General features: G+C 56.2%; 1 protein-coding gene across 1 annotated transcript; it reads left to right on the plus strand.

Moving 5' to 3' along the window:
- Positions 1 to 8,994: 8,994 nt before the first annotated feature.
- On the plus strand, positions 8,995 to 9,730 carry NGA_2018000 (rna polymerase ii associated protein 3; the record flags this gene model as incomplete). Its single annotated transcript, XM_005855502.1, has 1 exon — positions 8,995 to 9,730. A coding segment is annotated over one exon (736 nt), but the record flags the coding sequence as incomplete, so codon positions are not given.
- Between the last annotated feature and the right edge of the window lie 10,828 nt (positions 9,731 to 20,558).

The raw sequence follows: 20,558 nt of genomic DNA on the forward strand, positions 1-20,558 counted from the left end.
GGCGGAGGCCGGGGCGGTGGGAAATTCTCGGGCGTCGGGGTTTCCCGCGGGGGCTTTGTGTCTCCTTCCCCGCCCTCGACGAGGGAGAAGGACAAGGGGCGGCCCGGCAGCCGGACGGGAGGGGGATTGCCCACCATCAGCACGGGCCTGGCGGGCATCGCGGGCGGTGTCAGGGGAAGTGGCCGCAAAAGTCCCAAGGCCCTCCCCCCCGCCGGGAGCCGCGTCCCCTCCCCTTTCTCCCCAATGGCCGCCTCCCCGGGGGCCAACAGCGGACTCTCGCCGTCCCCCAACCCTATGATGGCCTACCAAGGACTCTTCAACAAGGCGCAGATGGGCGCCTTGGTGGGGACGGGGGGACAAGCGAACTCTCACGCAGGCACGAGGAACTTCTCTTCCTTGCCGGGCTTTCCCGCCTTGAACGCTTTTGCCCCACACGGTCCTTTCGGCTCCCAGACCCCCGCCCACTCGCCTCCCTTCTCCAATTTGACGTCCATACCGGCCCAGAGCCCCCCCAATTTCCCTTTCTTTGATTTCAATGCCGCTGCCGCCGCCGCTGCCGCCGCCGCCGCCGGGGGCTTCCCCGGCTTCCCAATGGGTGCTCCCGCGGGCCCCAGCCCCTTCTCTCCCTTGAATGCCTACCAGATGGCTCTCTTCCAGCAGCAACATCAGCAACAGCTCCAGGCGGCGCACATGGCCATGTCCATGCAACAACAACAACAACAACAACAACAACAACAGCAACAGCAACAGCAACAGCAGCAACAGCAACAACAGCAACAACATGCACCCGCGCCTGTCCCCCCTTCCCGCCGACGCGCCTCTCCCAGCGCGCAAGCCAAGCGGCAACAACAGCAGGAGCAGGACCTGAAAATCCCCCTCTCCTCTGCCACTCATCCCCTGGAAGGCCGGAAAGACCGCCAGAACGGGAGCGGGGAGAAGAGGGACGGGTCATCTCCCTCCTCCTTGGGCCAGGCCCTGACTCCGCAGGCGGACAAAGCGGGCGTTGGGGAGGCAGGGAATATTCAAAAACCGTCCTCAGGCTCCGCCAGCTCCACACCCCCCACCGGTCACTCCGCCTTTCAGAGCACGTATCCAGGGAGCGCTAGCAGCAGCACGGGCGGGAGCCATGCTGGGAGCGCGGAGAAGAAAGGGGCCAAGACCACGGGGGATGAGACGGACGTCCTGGCTGCCTTGGTCTCGCTTGGGAGCCACCCGCGATCCTCCTCCTCCGCCTCGAGCTCGCCCAAGGCGTCGGAGGGCGGGGACGGAAGCAGCAGCAGCAGCCGGGTGAGCGACAGTGGGAGTGTGGGGGGGGAGGAGGGACCGGCCGGGGGCTTCGGGAGGGGGGGACAAGGCGGGGGTCAGGGCCTCGGAGGTGGAAGCGGGGGCGAGGGACGAAGGAGGAAGGGAGAAGGAGGAGGGGGAGGCGGGTATGGAGGGCAGGAGGCGGGAGGAGGAGGAATCGGGGAAGACGGCTGCCGAGATTGCTACCGGCGGGGAGGTGGGGAAGGAGGGAGGGGCCCAGGAGAGGGCTCAGGAGGATGCTGGCGCGCTTTCCGCCCTACTAGGATCCAGGAGGGAAGGGGAAAAGGACGTGGGCGAGGAAACATCCGGGCAGGAGGAGGTGGGTGCCGGCGCGGGGGGCGGGGAGGAATGGAAACGCAAGGCTACTTCCGAGGAAATGGAGGGATCAGGGTGTGGCAAAAAACTCCGGGTAGGGGAGGACGATAAGCAGGGGCAGGAAAGCGTCATACTGGACATGGCGATGATTGCGAAAAAGCCGTTGGCGGAGGAGGAGAAGGAGGGGGAGGCGGGCGAGCGGGTCCCGGCCAAAGAACGTGGGCAGTAGGATCGATGCAAGGAGGGTCAGCTCCATCCAGGAGGGAAGACGAGAGAGGTGTGCTAGGCTCAAGGGCACCTTGTCCATCGGAGGGACAGGGCACGGGGGGGGGGGATTGGGGGGATATGGTACGACAGCCATGTATGGGAAGGAAGAAGCTTCTGTTGGCCCACATCGTCGCTCTTTGCCTCCTCCACGGCTTCTGTGACGATGACCGGACGTGGATGTCGTAAGTAAATATGTTGATGTGTCTGTCATCTTCTTAATTGCGTGAGAAGGCAGGGAAGGAATATTGAATTCATGCTTTCTATCGAAAAACACGAGAATAAAACGAAGGGGAGGCATGGTGCTTTGAGGCCTGTGGAAGGTCCATGCAGCAGTGTTCTTCCTAGAGATCGAAAGGCGTAAAGGGAGAATGTTCGAGAAAAGAAGACCGACGACGACTGGAAGAGGTGTGGCGTGGACACGTGCGTAAGGGGTCGAAATTTCTTTTCTGTTTTCGAGGAATGAGATTCTCACACCAAGAGGAAGCGGAGGCCATCGACCGAGAGGCATCCCCCCTCTTGATTGGCATACTATCTTGTTATAAACACCACGGTCACCCAAATTCCCAAATATAACGAGGAAAGCAACGGGAAGAACAAAGGGCGCACAATGTCAGAGGACACAATCAGGTGGAGGAAAGACGACTTGGAGCTATCGAGAAAGCGCCAGCACGCCGAGCACAAAGTCGACCTTTGCTTCTCTTTCTTCCACGACGCGAACCTATTTGTTATATTTCTTGTTACCTCTCGCTCTCACATGCCATACGTAGCCTGTGTCTTACGTGTCTTCGCTGCGTGCTATACATTGCGTGCGAGTATGAACACCCCCCCGGGACAGGCGCGATCCGGGTCCGAATTTCACGAGGCGAAGATTGAACACGGCGTCTTTGGTCTTCTCATGTATCTTCACGGCCTTACTTCTGCTTGCTTTGCGCCTCCTCCACTTCTGCAATTTGGGCCAGGATGCGGGCCCTCTTTAATGCGGCGAGGCGACGGCCGTCCGCGTAGGCTCTTTCTAGCGCCTCGGAGGCTGTACAAAAAGGTGTCGACAGAGAAAATGTGAGCACTAAATCGCCGCAAATCACAAGCGACCAAATATTCTGATGTGCGTTTGACCAGGCTTATGCTGATGCTGAAAATTTGCTATCCAAAGACCTTTGACAGTTCTCAGAATGGGTATCAGAGCATCGTGTACAACGCATGGATGTCCCTTCACCTTTCCAAAGATGAAAAGGGTGCCTACCGAATATACATGAACTATTTATCAATAAAAGACTTCCCACTTACCTTCTTCATGTTGCTTTTGATGGATCTCCTTGATATTGCTTTGCGCAATCTCCCACACGAGCTGCTTCCCGACGAAACCCGTGATCATAATAGCAATCCCATATCTAGGATGAGTCGAGAGAGGAATAAGATGTGATTAAAATGTGTCAAGAGGGGGGACGAGGATATGAATTGTTACCATCACATGAACTGGATTTTCCGAAGGCAAGACTTCACAAGGTTGCAAGGCGACAACCTTCAATTAGATCAAGGACACATGAAAAATGCGCAGTCGAGTCCTAACCCTAACCCTAACCCTAACATCGAGTCCGAAGCAAATAGAACCCAAATTAATGCCTTGATCTTACTTCCAAATTCTTCGAACATCTTCGCGTTGGAAGGCGTCTTTCCAGTGGAACCTGGCGCGTGCTCGTGGGGCCATCATCATCATCATTGCTGTAAAAAATGATGCCGTGTTCCGTCTCGTATTCTTCAGCCGATTGGTCGCGCTGACATTCACACGTCAGAATCTGTGGTATGCTGTTGATGCAATGTGAGCGGCGCGGAACTAGGAGGTGTTAAGCAGCATTACATCACGGACAACATTTTGGGAAGTCGCTTGATATCAGAGCACTACGTCGAAAGTCTTGACAGGTCAGAACAGCAGGAACGAGAAAAAAGAAGCGACTGTCAATGACTAACATCGATTTGAAAAAATGGAGGCCACTGTTCCGTGAACCCCATCACACGAAATGAGAGACCCACATTATACAGTCGGAGTTTGTGCACATGTGCCAGATCACCCGGCGGCGTGGGAGACAGCAGACCGGCACGATGCCCGATTATTTTTTGCAAGGCTTTCAAAAATGGCGTGCAGGAAGATATCCCGGTCCGAGCCGTCGATGAATTTTACGTGTCCGTGCCATCCCGTAACTTCCGCCTGATCGATGTCGTCTATGCTGTGTTTAATATCATGGAGCAAGCCATGCCAAACGATTAATGATTTTACGAATACGACTGAATGCATCCTGGTGTCCCGTCGTCGGTCGTGGCCATGCTGTGCGGGATTAATTTGGGGTCCTTCCAGGGGGGCCGTTTTCGCGCGCTCTCGGCTCTTTTTCCATCTCGCGCTTGCATCACCTTAGCAGGCCCTTGGATAATGGCCCGTGCATGCACATTGCACGGGCCTGTGCGTCAATAGGGTGGAAATTCTCTGCCACGCGTCATTATTTTGCGTTGTGAATGCTTTTGCAAAACGGGAATGCCTTTTCGGTGTGTTTCGGCAATGTTGCAGTTTGCAACCGCGACGGTCAACCGCTCCGATTTCAGACCAACTTATCCCCTCTCTCCTGTCACGTACACTTGTCACACACATCACATCAGCCTCCTTGCAAATTGTCAACACTCTTCCATTACTGCCATGCGACGCTTGAGCGACTTGGTCAACCCGGTAAGTCTTTGTCACCATCCTAGTAAAGGGGGGTAGAGCGTAGCGAGTGCTCGATGGGCACGTGAGACTTGGGGCGGCAATGCGCAGGCGGCCCACCTCGGCTGACTAGACGACGCATCACCAGCAAGTTTCGATGCATCCTCGGCGTGCCGAAAGTAGATTTTGTTTCGTACACGACGGATTTTGTAGAGGGCTACCAGGACGCCTTCATCCTTGATGTGCTTTTTTGCCCGCCTCAATCCTCACATCTGTCCACTGTCTCCCATATACCTCTTATGCATGGGCGCAGGTGCTGGGTTTTTTGTCTCCTTGGAAAGGCAGCAAGAGTAGCACCCCCTCCGACCCTATCCCACGCGCTTCTTCTGGCGGCAAGAAGGTGGGAGCTTCAGGGAGCAAGCGTGCTTCGACCACGCCCCGCGCCAAGACGCCATCCGCTTTAGGCAAACGCTCCCGACGGTCTTCCATAAGCAGCAGCAAGGGGGAAACGCCCGCTTCCAAGCAGCAAAAGACGCATGCAACCGCGGAAAAATCTGCGCTGAAAAAGAAGGGGATGACGCCCTCCACCAAGGTGAAAAGCTCTACGCTGGCTCTGGGGAAATCTGCGAGCAAGGGGACTCCCACCAAGAAGGGCGCGAAGACGCCAGCCGCAAGCAGCAAGAAGGCCATCTCCACCACCGGAAAGAAAGGGGCGAAGCCATCCACGCCGCCCACTCCGGCCGTGCCGGCCCGCAAAACAGCCACGACCCCTGTTCCCCCCCCCAAGAAGGGCGCTGTCAAGAAGTCTGGTCCCGCACCCATTGTCCCCCGGAGGCCCAGTGCCCGTGTCGCCCTTGCGGCAAAGGCTACGATGGCTGCTCCTGCCTCTGCAGCTTCGGCCAAGGCGAAAAGCTCCGGTGGCAGCAAGGCCCTTTCCAAGAAAGCCGCACCCAAGAAGAAGGTGCCCGTGAAGAAAACGGCCAAGCCGGTCGCCAAGAAAGCCACAAGCACCGCCAAGAAAGTAGCGCCTGCGCCCGCCCCTGCTAAGCCTGCTGCGCCTAAGCCCGTCGCTTCCAAAGCCGCGCCGCCGAAGAAAACAGTGGCCAAAAAGGCAACCAAGCCGGTGCCGAAGAAGAAGGCTGTGGGCCCCGGTGCGTGGTCTGGGGGAATGAGGGGGATGGGAGCAGGACGATGGCTCTGGCAGGGTGCAAATCATGCCCTTTGTTTCTTTGGCCGCTCAATACTCGCGTGAGCCCCTTCGGCTCGTCTGCATGCTTGTTATCGGCACCTTGGTGTTTAATCGTTTCCCCCTTTCCACTCTCTCCACAGCCAAGAAGGCCCTGCCCAAGAAGACCTCAGGACGGCCCACGCGAGCAGCAAAGAAGTGAGGCGAAAGGAAGAAGGAAGGAGGGAGTAGGGTGGGTTGTGGGAGGAGGAAAAGGGGGGAACCTAATGGGGAGGGAAGGAGGAAGGGCGGAGAGGACGATCTAGCTGAATCGGAAGCCCGCTGTCGGTCACAGCAATGGTGAGAATAGGGGGACTGGTAAGTGATTGAAGAGGGCCTCGAAGGAAAGGAGGCTGTCCGCGTTCGGAGTGTAAGTAGGACGAGGGACAGGGCGGCCGGAGGGAAGAGAAAGGCAAGGGGTTGTCTCCGGCAGGGGGAGGGGGGGTCACGAGACGGAAGAGGCGTTTTGCACCTGTCGTGGACGGCTATCAAGCATGAGGGCAGATATTTTGTTGACGATACAGGAGACCGAAATATTGGAGAGTGCTGAGTGAGAGCCTAAGGGGCCGTGTATTAAGGGAAAGGCAGAAGGAGGCAGAGGAAAAGTATGTATGTCGGAGTGTATTTTATGGCGGAAGTGTCGAGGGCTGGCCTTGAGTGCAAGCCGGCTCCACGAAGACACGGGTCAGTGGTGAGCTAAGACCAGAAGGCAGAGCGGAAGATTGTAAGCGGCGCGATAAGGAGGACTCGGATGACAAGGCGAAGGATGGTGGTGTTTCGGATTAAAGAACGCAAAGGGGAGGCGGAAGATAAGGGCAACACGCAAGAAAATGGGCCACCGTCGCGTGTCTTGTGTCGGCAGCTTTCCTTGACCGATAAAGAAAGGGTGCAAAGAACAACAGCCCTCCATCAACAGAGCAAGACGAGGCGCCTGCCGGGGCCGAATCTTGCTATCTTTCGTGCATTTTTTCTCCTAGCAAGCAGTTTTCCCGTGTTTGAATCCTCTCCCTATCCACTCTCTTATTGGCTCCCTATCCACGCTCTTATTGGCACCCGCGAATGCGGCACGCCTCTTGACTCGCCCAAGAACTCGCCACCCTCAACCCTCACCGTCCCAGTGCCCTGAGCGCCCCCTCAAAAAAGGCTCCCTTTCTTCTTGAGAGAGAGTGAAATCTTGGTGGCCGGTCGCCGAAGGATCTTGGTTTGCTCCTGCAGAAGGGCTTGTTCCTCCGCCTGCTCGAACGGGAAAGGGAGACATGGGGGAGACAGAGGGCGGACGGGGCCGCGTGGGAGACAGGGGGGTAAGAAGGGAAGAGAGTGAGTACCGGGCAGGGGAGAGGGACGTGGAGGTCTAGGGGCGGCGAAGGGGAAAAGGGAAAGCCTTGCTCGCCCCCGACGCGGCGGAATGAAGAGCCCATGGTGACAGGGCTGTGTCCTGAGGCGGCCGAAGTGGAGGGCGGTCAGCCCGGGCTTGGGCCTGCTCCCCGCCGTGTGCTCCTCATATAATTAACAATGCAGGCACGACCTGCACGCGATTTCGCCGGTGCCCCCGTACAAATTCCGTGGACGTTGCTCCGTGAGAAGCCCCTCTCTGCGTCAGCCACCAGGAGGGCAGACCCTCAGCAGGCAGACGGGTGCCGTGCCGACCGTTGGCTCGACCAGGGGTTGAGGACTCCACAATGAGAAAAGGGAACATTCGCGCACGCAAAAGGGGGGCATGGGGTAGAGTAAAGAGAGCGGACGGTGCTGTCCGAGGGCCCGTGCCTGTGACGGTTGCCTGCACTCCCCGCTTGCCCCTGTTAAGCCTCCGTCCCCCACCCCCAGCACACTCACCACCCGCCGTTTCTCTTCCTCCTCCTCCATCTGCTGTCGCCGCTGGATCTCGAGAAGCTTCTGCTCGTCCTGACGTTCTTTCTCCTCCATCTCTAGACGGCGCTGCTCCTCTACTTTACGGCGATTCTCCTCCAGGACTTGCGCAAGTTTCCGTTTTTCCTCCGCTTCCGCCTCGGCACGCTTCCTTTCCAAATCAAGGACAGCCTCGCGCTCGGCCCGTATGTCTTGATCGATCCGATTGAGCATTTCTTCACGTTTTCGTTTCTTCATGTCCTCCAAAAGCTTTTGAAACTCACTGGATTCGCAGTACACGGAGACTTTTTCTTCGAGCTGCTCCTTAATGCGGCTGTCAAACCGACGAATCACCTCCTCGTCCAAGATTCGCTGCTCTAGCGGGGAAGGGCGCGACGTGAAATGCGTAGACTGCGGCTTGTGGTGTAATCCTCCCTTCGATGCTTTGTCCGTCCCGCGAGGGGGGGAGAGGGAGGAGGAGGAAGAGGAGGATAGCGAGGGCGAGGGCCGCTGACGACGCCTCCCACTAAATTTCTCGTCATCGTCATAGCTCCCGTCGCGTCGAGCTGCCTTCTTTCCCTTCCTGAGATCGTCTCGGTGCGAATGCTTCCTGCGGCCATCTCCTTCCCGGTGTCGGCCCGAGCTCCTGCTCCGTTCCCTCCGTTTTCGATTCCGGTCATAATCACGATCTTCTTCTCGACCTCTTCGTCGCCGGCCACTGCCGCGACTGACCGAAAGACAGGGAAAGTGGTGAGTATCAAGCGCCTCGAGCGGGTAACCCCCCGAGCAAGTCGAAGGGAGGATTGCGAGCCCGGAATATATAACTCACCTGAGGGAACGGGACCGGCTTCGCGGCATCTTTGACACGCTCGCACCACCTGGAAAAATAGTGGGGGGTCCGCATATCGTAGTTGGACACGAATGAGTGGCTTATCGTTGCATTGGAAAGGTAGATGGTATTTGACGCCTTGCCTCCCTGTTACCCTCCCCTCGCCCAAAAAGCTCAACATGTTCCACCCCCTGCCCTAGGCTTTTTTTCAACCCAATTGCTTCACGATTCACCGTCACAATACGTCCATGCCAGTCACTTTGAAATCCGTCCTTCGCCCTCTGTGTCGTGCACATGGACTTGGTTTCCGAGCTGTTCCTCGCAGGACACGAAGACGAGAAGCCGCCCATTCGTATCACCCCAGCTTTGTTGGATGCAAATTTCATCCAAAGCTGCGACGATCCCAAGGTCCTCCGAGGCATCTTGCGCAGGCTCAAAAGTGGGAAAGACGGTCTTTCCGCAGATCTGGAGCGGGAAGTGAAAGACCGGCTGTGGCTTTTTTCGCCCGCGCAAGTGCGAGGTAAAGTCACAACCCTCCGGGCGCAAACACCCCCCGAGGAAATTGCGGACGAAGAAGCTCGACTAGAGAAGTGGACCGCTGAAATTTGCCAAAGGGACAAGGCCTTGCTGGCGACGGCGGTCGAGAGCTCCATCGGCGGTGAATTGGTTGACCTTGATCGTCCTAACTCTGACCGGCTAACTCCCGTCCGGCCGATGAGGACGGTGACGGCAAGCAGGTCGAGGGTGGTGGGAGCCAGGGAGGGGACAGATTACAGGGCGCCCACGATCGTCTCATCCAAGTCTATGCAAGAGGCTCTAGCTCCCAAAGTTGAGGATGGAAACGAGGACGAGGAGGAGGTTCGAGCTGCCGAAAGCCTGTTGGCGGCCACCAGGCAAACGTGCGATTCCCTGCCGGCACAGCGGATGGTCATGGCCGCGTCATTAAAGGAGGAAGGGAATGCATTTTTCAAACGAGGTGAGTACGCCAAGGCGCTTGCCAGTTACACGAAGAGCTTGGGCTTCAATGCGCTAGACCCGGCTGTCTGCGGGAACCGCGCTCTGGTGTACATGCGGCTAGGGGAGTGGGTGAAGGCGGAAGTGGACTGCACGCTGGCCATCGCCCGAGATCCTTCCTATGCTAAGGCATGGTTACGCCGGGGAACGATCCGGCGCCAGAGGGGAAAGCGGGCAGAAGCGAGGAAGGATCTAGAAGAAGTTCTTCGGTGGGGGGCGGGAAGCATGGATGGAAAAGTGGCGAGGGAGGCCCTTGCCTTGCTGCACCAGATGGACGAGGAGGGCCGGGCCTGTAGTCAAGACGGCAAGGATGCCGTGCAAGGATTGAGGGATGAGACATCGGCTCCAGCCTCCACCCCATCCTCGTGCGTGCCGTCCGGCCCACGGGACCGGGAGGGATCAGCCTCCAAGCCTGAGAAAGGCTACCCGGAGGCGACACCAAGGCCGGTCCCCTTGGCTGACATTTCCAACGAGACGTGCTCCATGGAAATGCCCAGCCTGGAGGCGGACTTTCCTCCCCCCCTTGCCGAGGGCTTTCGACGTGTCCCCGTCGTCGAAGGGGAGGCGGGAAGGCCGTCATCCATCAGGGCCCTGTCTACCGCCAGCCCACAAGCCCCGAGGGAGGTCTCCCTGCCACTCCACACACTCCACCCTAGGGCTTCATTTCCTCAGGAAGCTTCCGGGGAAAGAATGCGGCCGTCTAACGACACCCTTGTGCAGACCAATGTTTCGAGCGAAGGTGCCTCGGGCGGCGGGAGTGCCCCCGTCAAGGGGAAACGCTCGCGGAATGGAGGGCCTTTGAGAGAGACCTTGGCGTTGAAAGAGATGGGGAACAAGGCATTGGCGCGGGGTGACCTCGCCCGTGCCATCCAATACTACTCGGAGGGCATCGAGCGGGACGCGGGTCACCTGCCGCTCTACAACAACCGGTGCCTGGCCTACCTCAGGCAAGGTCTCTGGGAGGAGGCTAGGAGGGACGCCAGTCGAGTGCTGGAAAGCGAACCGGAGAACATCAAGGCTCGGTATCGAAGGGGTAAGGCCGCGTGCAGAGCGGCGGAGTCGCGCGTGGCTCGTGTTGAAGAAGTGCTTGGATCGACAGCAGGCGCGGGCGAGTCACTGAAGGGCGACCGCGATCCCACGGTGCCTTTAGAAGCAGCCGAGAAGGCGCTTACTGCGGCCTTGAAGGACCTAGATTGGATTCTAGAAAGGGACAAGAAGAACACAGAGGCACAGAAAGAGCAGGGCGTGGCGCGACTCCTTCTGTCCAAGCTGCAGACCATGCGGCAACCGTCGACCCTGCCAGCAGCACGCAAGCAGTCCTCCAAAACAAATAAATCTTTGAACTCTCCAGTGCCCGATGTCGCCCCTTCTGATGGTACCGTGGGAGCATTAATCAAGGAGAATCTGGCCCAAGAGCCTGAAGACGTGCTGTTGGCGCAGCGGACGGGCTTGGAAGCGAGCCACGGGGCAAGGACAGGAGGAAAAAAGGGAGGAGAGACAAAAGGTGGATCTTGGTTTGTGCGGGAAGTATCAACGCAGCCCCGTCAATGCCCCGCGGAGCCCGTTCGCCGAGTGCGTGTTGTAGAAGAAAGCTGTGGCAGTAGAGACCCTGTGCCCTGCAGTACGGGCGCTCGGCAACCCAAAGACCGACCCTTTCCCCCTGCAGTTGATGTTCTGAAAGTCCCGCCTCCGCCTAAAACTGTAACTATGCTCGAAACTCATTGGCGTACTCTGAAGAAAAGGGGCGACGTTGGCTACCTGGCAGCTTACCTTCGGGGTTTCAATCCCAAGACTTTCCCGAGAGTTTTCAAACGCGTCACCGACCAGGATGTCGTTAACGATGTTTTCTCCGTCACGGCCCAGGTTTTTTGCCAAGGAAAAGACAAAGGAGACGCCAAAATGGTCTGCAAAGTATTGGAAGGGATGGCGTGCGTGGAAAGCTTTGAGATGATGAGATTGCTAATGTCGGACGTGGATAAGGAGAATATCAAGGCGGCCTTCCGCTTCCTGGAGGAAAGGTCGTCCAGTCTCCCCAATGTACAGGCATCCGGACGGGATAGTAGAGACATGAAAGATGCAAAAATGGTGTTAGAGGACTTGCGCCGCAAGTATTTCCCATAGCGCAGGACACTAGGCAACTGTGTACAATGGAAGGAGAGGACGAGAGAAAGGTTATCTTTTGTAGGGCCGCAGACAATGTGATAACAGTAAAAGCCGGACTGGCAAAAAACGAAAAGACGTATCAGATCTCTTCTGTGGGAAAGTGTGTCGTCTGAGGGAATAGCCTGGGCTCACGCATTGATGTGCCAGACCACTCTTTCCAAGCGGATTGGTTTCAGATGATGTACGGATGAAGTAGATTGTATTAGACAGCAATGTCACGTTTAAGATTCCTTCATTCTCCTCAGTTTTCCCTCCTCTAGATTTCTGATTCTTTGATTGTCAAGCGTGGCAGACGTGAAGGGGTTCGCCGATATCAATCACGTCGTTTTGCATTTCTTTTATTGCTACCTTTCCTGCCATCAGTAATTTGCCTCAAACAACTATGACTCTTTTGCGAAATTTCGCGTCTAAAACCTCGCTGACATCTTCGAGTTTGCGTCGATTAAATCGTTTCGGATGCTGTAGTTTTGATATCGGGGGTGGTTGAAACACCCTATTCAGACACGCTGCCTCACTATTCTATTACAAAATAGTTAAAGATCCTAGCCAATTCTACACATCGAATTCTTTGAAAGCAACTACTGTACCTGAAAGTCTTGAAAGCTGACCTAAGCACGGTGGATAAAAAGGCTACTGACTACATGTGGACTGCAGAATCAGGTGATAAGCCTAAGTACAGGACTTCTCAGCCATGTCTCCACGGTGAGCTTAACCACCTGGCCCGGTCCCAGCTTTGACATGCACTTCCCTACAAGCGCAGCATGGTCGCCGATGATTTGAAGACTGTCTTGCTTCCCGCCGCGCCCGTCGGTGCCCCCTCTCCGTGGCCAGTGTGCATCCCGTCCCCGGCCTCGCCTTGCCCGTCACTTCCGGGCACGCACTCGCCGGAGATTGTGGCTCTACTGCCGCCCATAATCAGGTCAAGAAGCCGGCCGGCTTTTTCCGTCGTTACAACCTCTGCTACTTGAGCCATGTTCGCGCGTGTCTCTCGGGCCACGTTGGCTGCTGTCGCATCTTCTGTCAACTTCTTCTCTTTGCCAGTTCCCTTGTTTGGGATGGCATTCTTAAAATGAACCGGCTCCTCTTCACCCTCCGCCGGGATCAGCTTCCCGCTCTTACTCGAACCGCTATCCTCAGTTTTCTTGACCGTGCCACCGTTGATGGACATGGGCCGCCCTCCTGCATTTAAGACCTTCTCGTCCCCCTCGGCGTCATCTCCATCATCTCTTTTCGCATTCTTCTTCTTCTTCTTCTTCTTCTTCTTCTTTTCTGCGGTCACTGCGGCTGTTGCAGCTGCTTGCTTGTCCATCAAAAGTTTGGAATAAGACGCATCAGCACCGGGTGGTATGAATGGAAAATTCCAGTCCCCCGTCGCCTGCTTCCCCTCGACGGGTTTGTGACCGCTCGTGTCATCTCCGACGATGCCGTCACCTGCGACCTGATCCGCCGAAGACGGGCCCGAAGACTTAGAGCTCGGTACAGAGGTGGCACCATTCGTGGCGCCCCTCTCACCTGCCGGCATGCTGCGCCCCGGATTGGCAGCCAAATCCTCAGCTATCAGGGCCTCCAATAGCGCCACGGCCTTGTCAACCGCCTCCGATGTCCCCCGCGCAATCACCACCAGATTTTCCCTGTCAACGTCAAGTTTCGCGCCGCTGTCCTCCGCGATTCCCCGTATCGTTGATCCCTTCGGACCCACAACAATCCGGATCTGGTCCGGTAATACCTTTACCTCTTTCTCAAGATTTGACGCCCGCCATTCTGCCACAAAAGCTGCTATCAGCTCTTGGGCTTTAGCCATTGCGGCTTCGGTGCCCTTAACCTGGACATACACCATCCCTTTGGGCGCCGGAGCCTGCGACACCTCTGCTGGAAGAGATCGACCTGAGCCTTTCCCCCTTCCGTCCATATATCGGTTTCCGCCCTCCCTTCCCCCGTCCCTTCCTCCGTCATTATCCATGATGTCTAGGGCGGCCTTGCTCTCCTCTTTGATCTTCGCCAAATTCGCGCCTTTTTTCCCGATCAAATACGGAAGGACTTCTTGAGGGACGGTCACGAGGACGTGGGCGTGCTCCTTTTTGATCGTCTCAATCTGCTCCATTAGCCAGGCCTTAGCCGCTTGCACGGACGCGATGCTGCGCGCCTTGACGTCATCAGGGACTTCCGACATGACCTGCTCCTCGTCCTCCTCTTCTACCGTCTCAGTCTTCTCCATTGCAGCATGCCCCTCCTCGGTCTCCCCTTCCTCCACTGCCGCAGCCACCAATTCCCCGGCCTTCTCAGCCAAATTTGTCTCCGAATACTCCTTATTCTCACTGTTGGCCTGCTTTCTTTCCTTTCCTTTCTTGTTCGCTCCCGCGAAACCCGGAGACAGACGGACCACGGCCGCCTCGCGATCAAACTCCACATTGACTCCCGTCCGCTTCTGCAGCTCCTTCACCTTCGCCCCGCCTTTCCCCAGCAAATACGGCAACATCCAGCTTTCGAAGTGGACGCGCGCGTGACTTTGTTCCCAGTCCTGTAAAAAGCTGTCCACTGCGTCCGGGAGCGCCTGGACGGCTTCGGGGGTACCTTGACCGCGGACTATCGCCCCCTCCCGGTCGACCACGACGTGTTCCAACCCCGTCCGTGTCTTGATCGCGTCGATGGCGCTGGGCGCAGCCAAGGCTGGCATCGCCGGCACGCGCACGGGAACACTTCCAAACATACCTCCGAAGAGGATCTCGAGCGTTTGATAGACGAACCCCCGCGCCCGCTCCACCGCGGGCGTGGCCCCGGTGAGAATCACCGCAGATTGGTCCACGTCCAAATCACAGGCTACGGCGAAATCCTCTCGGACCTTGCGCCAGTTCCCGTCGCCTGCTGTGGCCAGGGCTAAGGCCTGAGAAGCGCTGACAGGGATGACAGCACGCGCTCGTTGGCTCAGCAGTTCCACCAGACGATCACGGGCGGCTGCCGTCTCTGCGACCAGCCCTCGGAGCTTGTATCCTTCCGGCGTGCCCTCTACCTGCACGTCGTACCGGGCCTTGAAGGAGCCCAGAGCCCGCCTTCGCACTTCCAAACCCTCCTTCGCGGCGGCCGAGGCCGGGACGACCGTGATGGCCCGCAAGTTATCGAGCAAGGTCCTCAAGGCCGCCGCCGCCCGGGCGACTTGGGCAGGTTCAGACCCTCGGACGCGGATCTGGTTGCGCATCCGCAGGATGATGAGGGCGACGCCGTGCTCTTCCCTAAACTTGTTGATGCCGGCGCCCCCCTTGCCGACCAGGCCCGGGTACGCGTCCGGGTGGAGGGGGACGTGGACGGTGGTTCCTTCCGCCTCCCCGCCCTCCAAGGCTTGGCGCAGCATTCCCTCAGCCTGCGTGACGGCGACACGGGGCCCCCGAATCTTCAGCAGGTTGTCTTCTTTGATCGTGTAGAGGCTCACACCCGTCGCATCTTGCACCTGTTTCTTCAAAGAGTCCTCCCCCCCCGAAATCAAAGTCAAGTAATCCTCCGGGGGCAAATCCATTTCCCTCCCGTAGTTCTCTTCCGCGAAGGCCTCGAGCAATGTCCGGGCTGCTGTCAGCGCTTCGGGCGCTCCCCGCAAACCCACCACCCCTGTGTCTCCGTCAATGTCCATCTGCACATCCAGTCCTCCCGCCCCGCTCCCGAACTTCTCGCGGAGCTCCGCGCCTTTGCTCCCCTTTAAGGACAAAGCCGCCTCCCGGGGGACCGTGACCTCCATGGCTTGATTCTTCAGCACCACGTCTAGGATCGCGGCCTTGGCCGCCAAGCGTCCGGCTTCCTCCGGGTGGTAAATCCGCAAAAGGCCCGAGCGGTCCTCCGCTTCGATCAGAGCCTGGGTTTGGAGACGCAGCGCGTTGATCACGGCCCCTTTCTTCCCGATAATGAAGCGGACCATGGACGGGTCCACGTTCATCGTCAAAATGTGCGTCTCCAGCTCCGCCAAGGCGCGACGGGCCTCGGTCGTGGCCCCTTCCAGGAGGGCGAGGGGCGCGCGCACGGCCAGCGCCCCAGTCTCCGCCTCCTTCTTCACGTCGATGAAGAGGTTGCAGCCGCCTGTCTTGCGCATGGCCTTCAGAATCTTCCCTTGCTGGTCCATCAGCACGTGTGCGGTAAACTTGTCGATCGTCAGCCTCTCCTCCTTGTCCTCCAGGCTGGAGACCAGGCGCTCCAAGCTCTCCACCACCACCCCTACCTCCTCCTCCAGACCCAACACCACGAACACCCCCTTCTCCCGGTCCACGTCGATCCCCACGCCAGGAAACTCTTCCCCCAGCTGCTTCAAATGGACGCCTCCTTTCCCCACCACGGGCCCGATCAATTTCCCGTCCACGGGCATTTCACGTCGCACGGTCTGGGCCTCTAAGGCCGCCAGCGCCGCCCGCAAGCCTTTAAGGCGAGCCGGCAGCCCTTGTACCTTCACCAGGTTCTTCTCACGCTGTATCTCGATGCGGACCTGATGTTCCCGCATCAAAGCCTGGGTTTTGACCGCCCGTCCTGCCAGCAACGTGGAAGCCAGGGTGGGCGGGACGGCAATCTCCTCCGAGACAGCCGCCACGATCTCTTGGATCTGCTCCTTGGCCATGGCGCAGCCAGCTGCGGTGCCGCTCACTTTCCCACTGCCACCCCGTCCATGATTAAAATCCAGGCTGACCCGGCAGGTCTCCTCGATGCGCCGCAGGTTCACCCCCCCCCGGCCGACGACGCGGGACATGGACTCTTCGGGCACCTCAAGGGTCTCCTCCACCAGCTCCTCTGCCGCCACTCCTACGCGCTGAGCCAGTTGCATTTTACGCAAGGCCTTTGAAAGCTCCACCATGGCTCCCTCCTTTGCCTTGCGCTCTTCGTAGAGCTGAGACTTGAGCACTTTCAGATCTTTCAATCCGTCCTCTACAAGGCTGTATTCCTTTATGCGCATCTTTTCCTTCTTGTAGAGGCCAATTTGCCGTAACAGCTTCTTTTCTTCCATCAATGACATGCTTTGCGTAGTTCGCTTGTACTCCAAATCTTTCATGGCCTTGTCCAACTCCGCCTCGGACTCCCGGGGCCGTGGTCCCTGTCCTTGATAGGCCTCCTGCAGACGCTCCTCGACCTTGGCCAATTCCTTTTGAATAGCGGCCTTATCTCCCGCAAGAGCAGTCAGACGCTCCTATTGAAACATGCATGTGAGAAAAGGGAAGGAGAGGTGAAGAGTGGAGCGAGCAAGATTGCAGGAGACGCAGGAAGTGGCGAAGCGACCTCAGGTTGGGGCAACGAGGCCCATCAAAGAAGCTGTTATGGACCAAGCAGTACACCTGATTCTCACCTGCATGGAGCTCAAGATGTCCAGATCGGCCATGGTGCTTCCTTAACTTGCTATCTTCCGCCAAAGCGTCGGAAATTGATGATCAGGTCGAATGGAAATGAAGCAGGATGAAAACTTGACTTCGACGGGGGGCGATGATGATTCAAACGCGCGCACCGCCTCGAAAAGGACCTGTATGAGAATTTCAGGCCGTTCAGAGTGCTGATGACAAAGTAAAGATGGAGTGCACCCGATTGCTGAGTGGATGGCCGAGCGCGTGATTCGAGAACCTGTTCCCATGCGCAGGACCTCGGTCGAAACCACCTAGGCAAGCAAAGCAACGCAGAGGACATTTCCAGCCACCCAGAAAGACCAGGCCGCAGCCTAACAATGCCCTATTTAAAGGCAAAGGCCACGCATGTCAAGGTCACGATCGATATCGAGGCTTGTGCGCCATTCTTTTTTTCATCGCCACCCCGGCCAAACAAGCTTGTGGCCGGCCTCTGTGTACATGCAAGTGGAATGAGGCGAGGCACAGGCCCGCGGGAGAGCGCTCGATGACGCTTTTTCTCGGGGAATTAATTGAAAGGCTCGGAACGGTTCGATGTCCTTCTGCAATAAACCAGAGTTCGTCCGCATGCTGTTCGCGCAAGTCATTCTTGTTGGATATTTTTATGGATTTCAGATCACATGACTCTCGTGTGGCGTGGTACCTGTTATCCTTTAAAATGAGGCGATATTCCATGCCGCCCGAAAACAGCGATTACGATTCCGCTTTACTCTCCGCAAATTAAGTTTTTGAATTGCATCAGCATATTTTTCACATCGCCCCGTCAAAGCGCTTACCATCGTTTTGAACATTTCATACAATGGAATGTGAGATTGTTTTGTGCATGAAGTAGAGCTTTCTGAGGGTTTTGTAATCTACGCTTGTTACACATGCCGCCAATATTAAAACTAACGTTCTTTATTTTTAGAATATTACCCAACACCAAAATCCCGGGCCTCCGTATTAAACTTATGTCTTATAATGTTTGATACGGCTGCCATCAATGCTACTAAACTTCCTTTGATTGGAAAGTTGACATAATGATGCATTACGAAAATGTTAATCGACCGACCTTGGGATGCTCTAATTTGGATTACGGTGGGCCATCTTTTCATCTCTGTAAAGAGATGTTAGTGATGGGAGGACAGCAATCCCAAACGATTTTCCAGGTTCACAATCCGGCAGGCTATTCTAAGCATTAATTAGTTAATAAATATGGGGTAGTCGACATGCGCCCAAGCCCTGACACCTGTTGAGATGGATATCCCAAGCGAATTTGTAGGAAGTCTTTTCTTAGGAGCCTGATATCCGCTTCTGCGTTCTTTGCGTCTCAGCTTTGTGCCGCAAGAGCAGCAAGGTACAACAAGCATGGCGACTTTTTACAGCCAAGCAAGCGAATGAGCAACTACTTAATTTCTTTACACATGTCATAAAAGATCAGCAAACGGATTAGGGGATATAACGAGGTACAGGAATTTGTTGAGAAAGTATGTCACCACCCTTGCAATGTAGCGACTACTTCTATCCTGCCTCGTAATGAAAGACTTTGGCTCAATACAATCACGGGGGTACGTCAAACAGCTTGGAGACCTTTTGCATTCGTACCTTGACGGCGTCCAAAATTCCGCAACAAGTAGGAGTCTGATAGAAGCCACTGGCGCCTGTCACTGCCTTGAAAGACACTTTAATAGCCCAAAAAAGATTGTGATGTAACTTCCTTTGAAGAATGTAAGCAAATAGTAAGAGATAGCTTTTGTCAAGGAAGACGGCGCGTACCCCCCTACGGTGTACCGCGCGGGTTTTCGTCTTCACGCTCTCCTCCACTTTCATCAATACCGCTGCCGACCACGCACAACCCTTTTGTACCAAAATGTAACATATACGGAAAAGTATACAGTTTTTAACGACCTACAGGCTTTTGTATAAATGTAACGCGTGGGATGTATCCACAAGTCAAGTCACATTTACACTGATGCAGCATTTTCGCGATGCCCGCGAGGAAAAGCAAGCACACCACAGCTGGGCATGAGCATCCGAAGCCCGCCTCGGCCGTCGCTAGTTTTGGCGTGGCCGGAAGACATTGTTCCTTTTACGCCTCAATATATGGAATTTGTTTCGCATTCCAAGCGGTGTTCCCTCATGCAGTATGAATGCTGCTGTCGTCTGAATCGGGTATATGCGTGAGGAAAAGAGATGCGTTCGCGGCCATATCGGCAGTGTAGCTCCTTGCGCCTAGCGCATCCTCCCGGCACATCCTCGGTACCCCCCGTATAGATTTGGAGACAACTTTTCGTATACTGAATTTTCAGTCAACCGTAGGGCGTGCACAATGTCAACTGAAATATGAATCTGTCAATAGGACAATGTTGTGCAGGTTGGAGGGTTGCAACGTTGTGTCAGCCCTCTTTTGTGCCACAGCAGCTTTACCTCCTACTTCATCTGAGCGCCCAAGAGTAAATGGTGCTGTGGTGCAATTGTTCTCACGTCTACATGTGTATACTTTTGCGATAAGAAAAAATTTAATGAGAAGGTCTTTTCAAACGCGAAAAAGGAAGAGTGTGGCATGGACTTTCCAAGAGCCCATATGCCATGTACACATTTCCATAATTTATTCATTTTCACCTTTCGTCCCTTTTCTCGTTACACACAAATCCAAACGACAGAGATGAAAATTCCCCTACTGTGGGAGTACAATGAATGTATATTAGAGTTCGAGGAAAGGAAGAAGCTCGAATTTGGAAGTGGAAAAATCACAGCCTAGCTTTTTATCGATCTCCTGGGCGAAATTCTTAGGGTACCCCTTTGACCTTGAGAAGACGCTTGATTTGTCCGCATGGCTAGCAGTCTGAGAAGCATGGTCATCAGTTGTGCGGCACCTGACGATGACCCCTTCGCACCGTGCACGGGGGTATGTGTCCTACCCAGTTCAGGTGCAGGCACAGATAATACTGACGTCTGTAGAACAGGGGAGGTCGCATTCTGGGGTGAAATGGCTGAGGGCCAAATGCATGGCTTCGGCCGTATGGAGTCAGAAAGTTTCACTTACGTTGGCTTCTGGGAGCGCGGCGTGTACCATGGTCCTGGTCTGTTGTTGGACCATGAGGAAAAGGCGCGGGCAGAGGGAATGTTTGTAGCAGGCGTGTTAGAGGACGGCGCCTCGACTTCCTTTCTGGTGGACAAGATGGGGAGGAGAGATGCCATGGGTAACTTATGCGGAAGGGGTTTAAAGGTTCTTCGCGACGGGTCCCAGACGGGCGAACAGCACGAACAGGAAGGACCATCACAATGGTGCCGGGTCATGCAAGGAGAATTTCGGGGGGACCTACTTGAAGGTCGAGGCAGTGTCTGGCTGTGCCACGCGAGGAAGGGGGCCCTGAATGTAGCTTCGTCGGTTAACACGGAAGGTACCCCAGAGGCGCTGGTCAGCACGGGCGTGTCGGTCGCGCCTACGGCTGTTATGCCTTCCTATGAATGCAAGTCCACATGTAGTCCGGCTCCTATCCCCTTGAGTTGCTCGTCTCCCAAAAACAACTCCAAAATCTCCTCCCACGAAGCCACAGACTGTGGCCA

The sequence above is a fragment of the Nannochloropsis gaditana genome, assembly GCF_000240725.1.
Source record: "Nannochloropsis gaditana CCMP526 unplaced genomic scaffold scaffold178, whole genome shotgun sequence".
Lineage (NCBI taxonomy): Eukaryota > Eustigmatophyceae > Eustigmatales > Monodopsidaceae > Microchloropsis > Microchloropsis gaditana.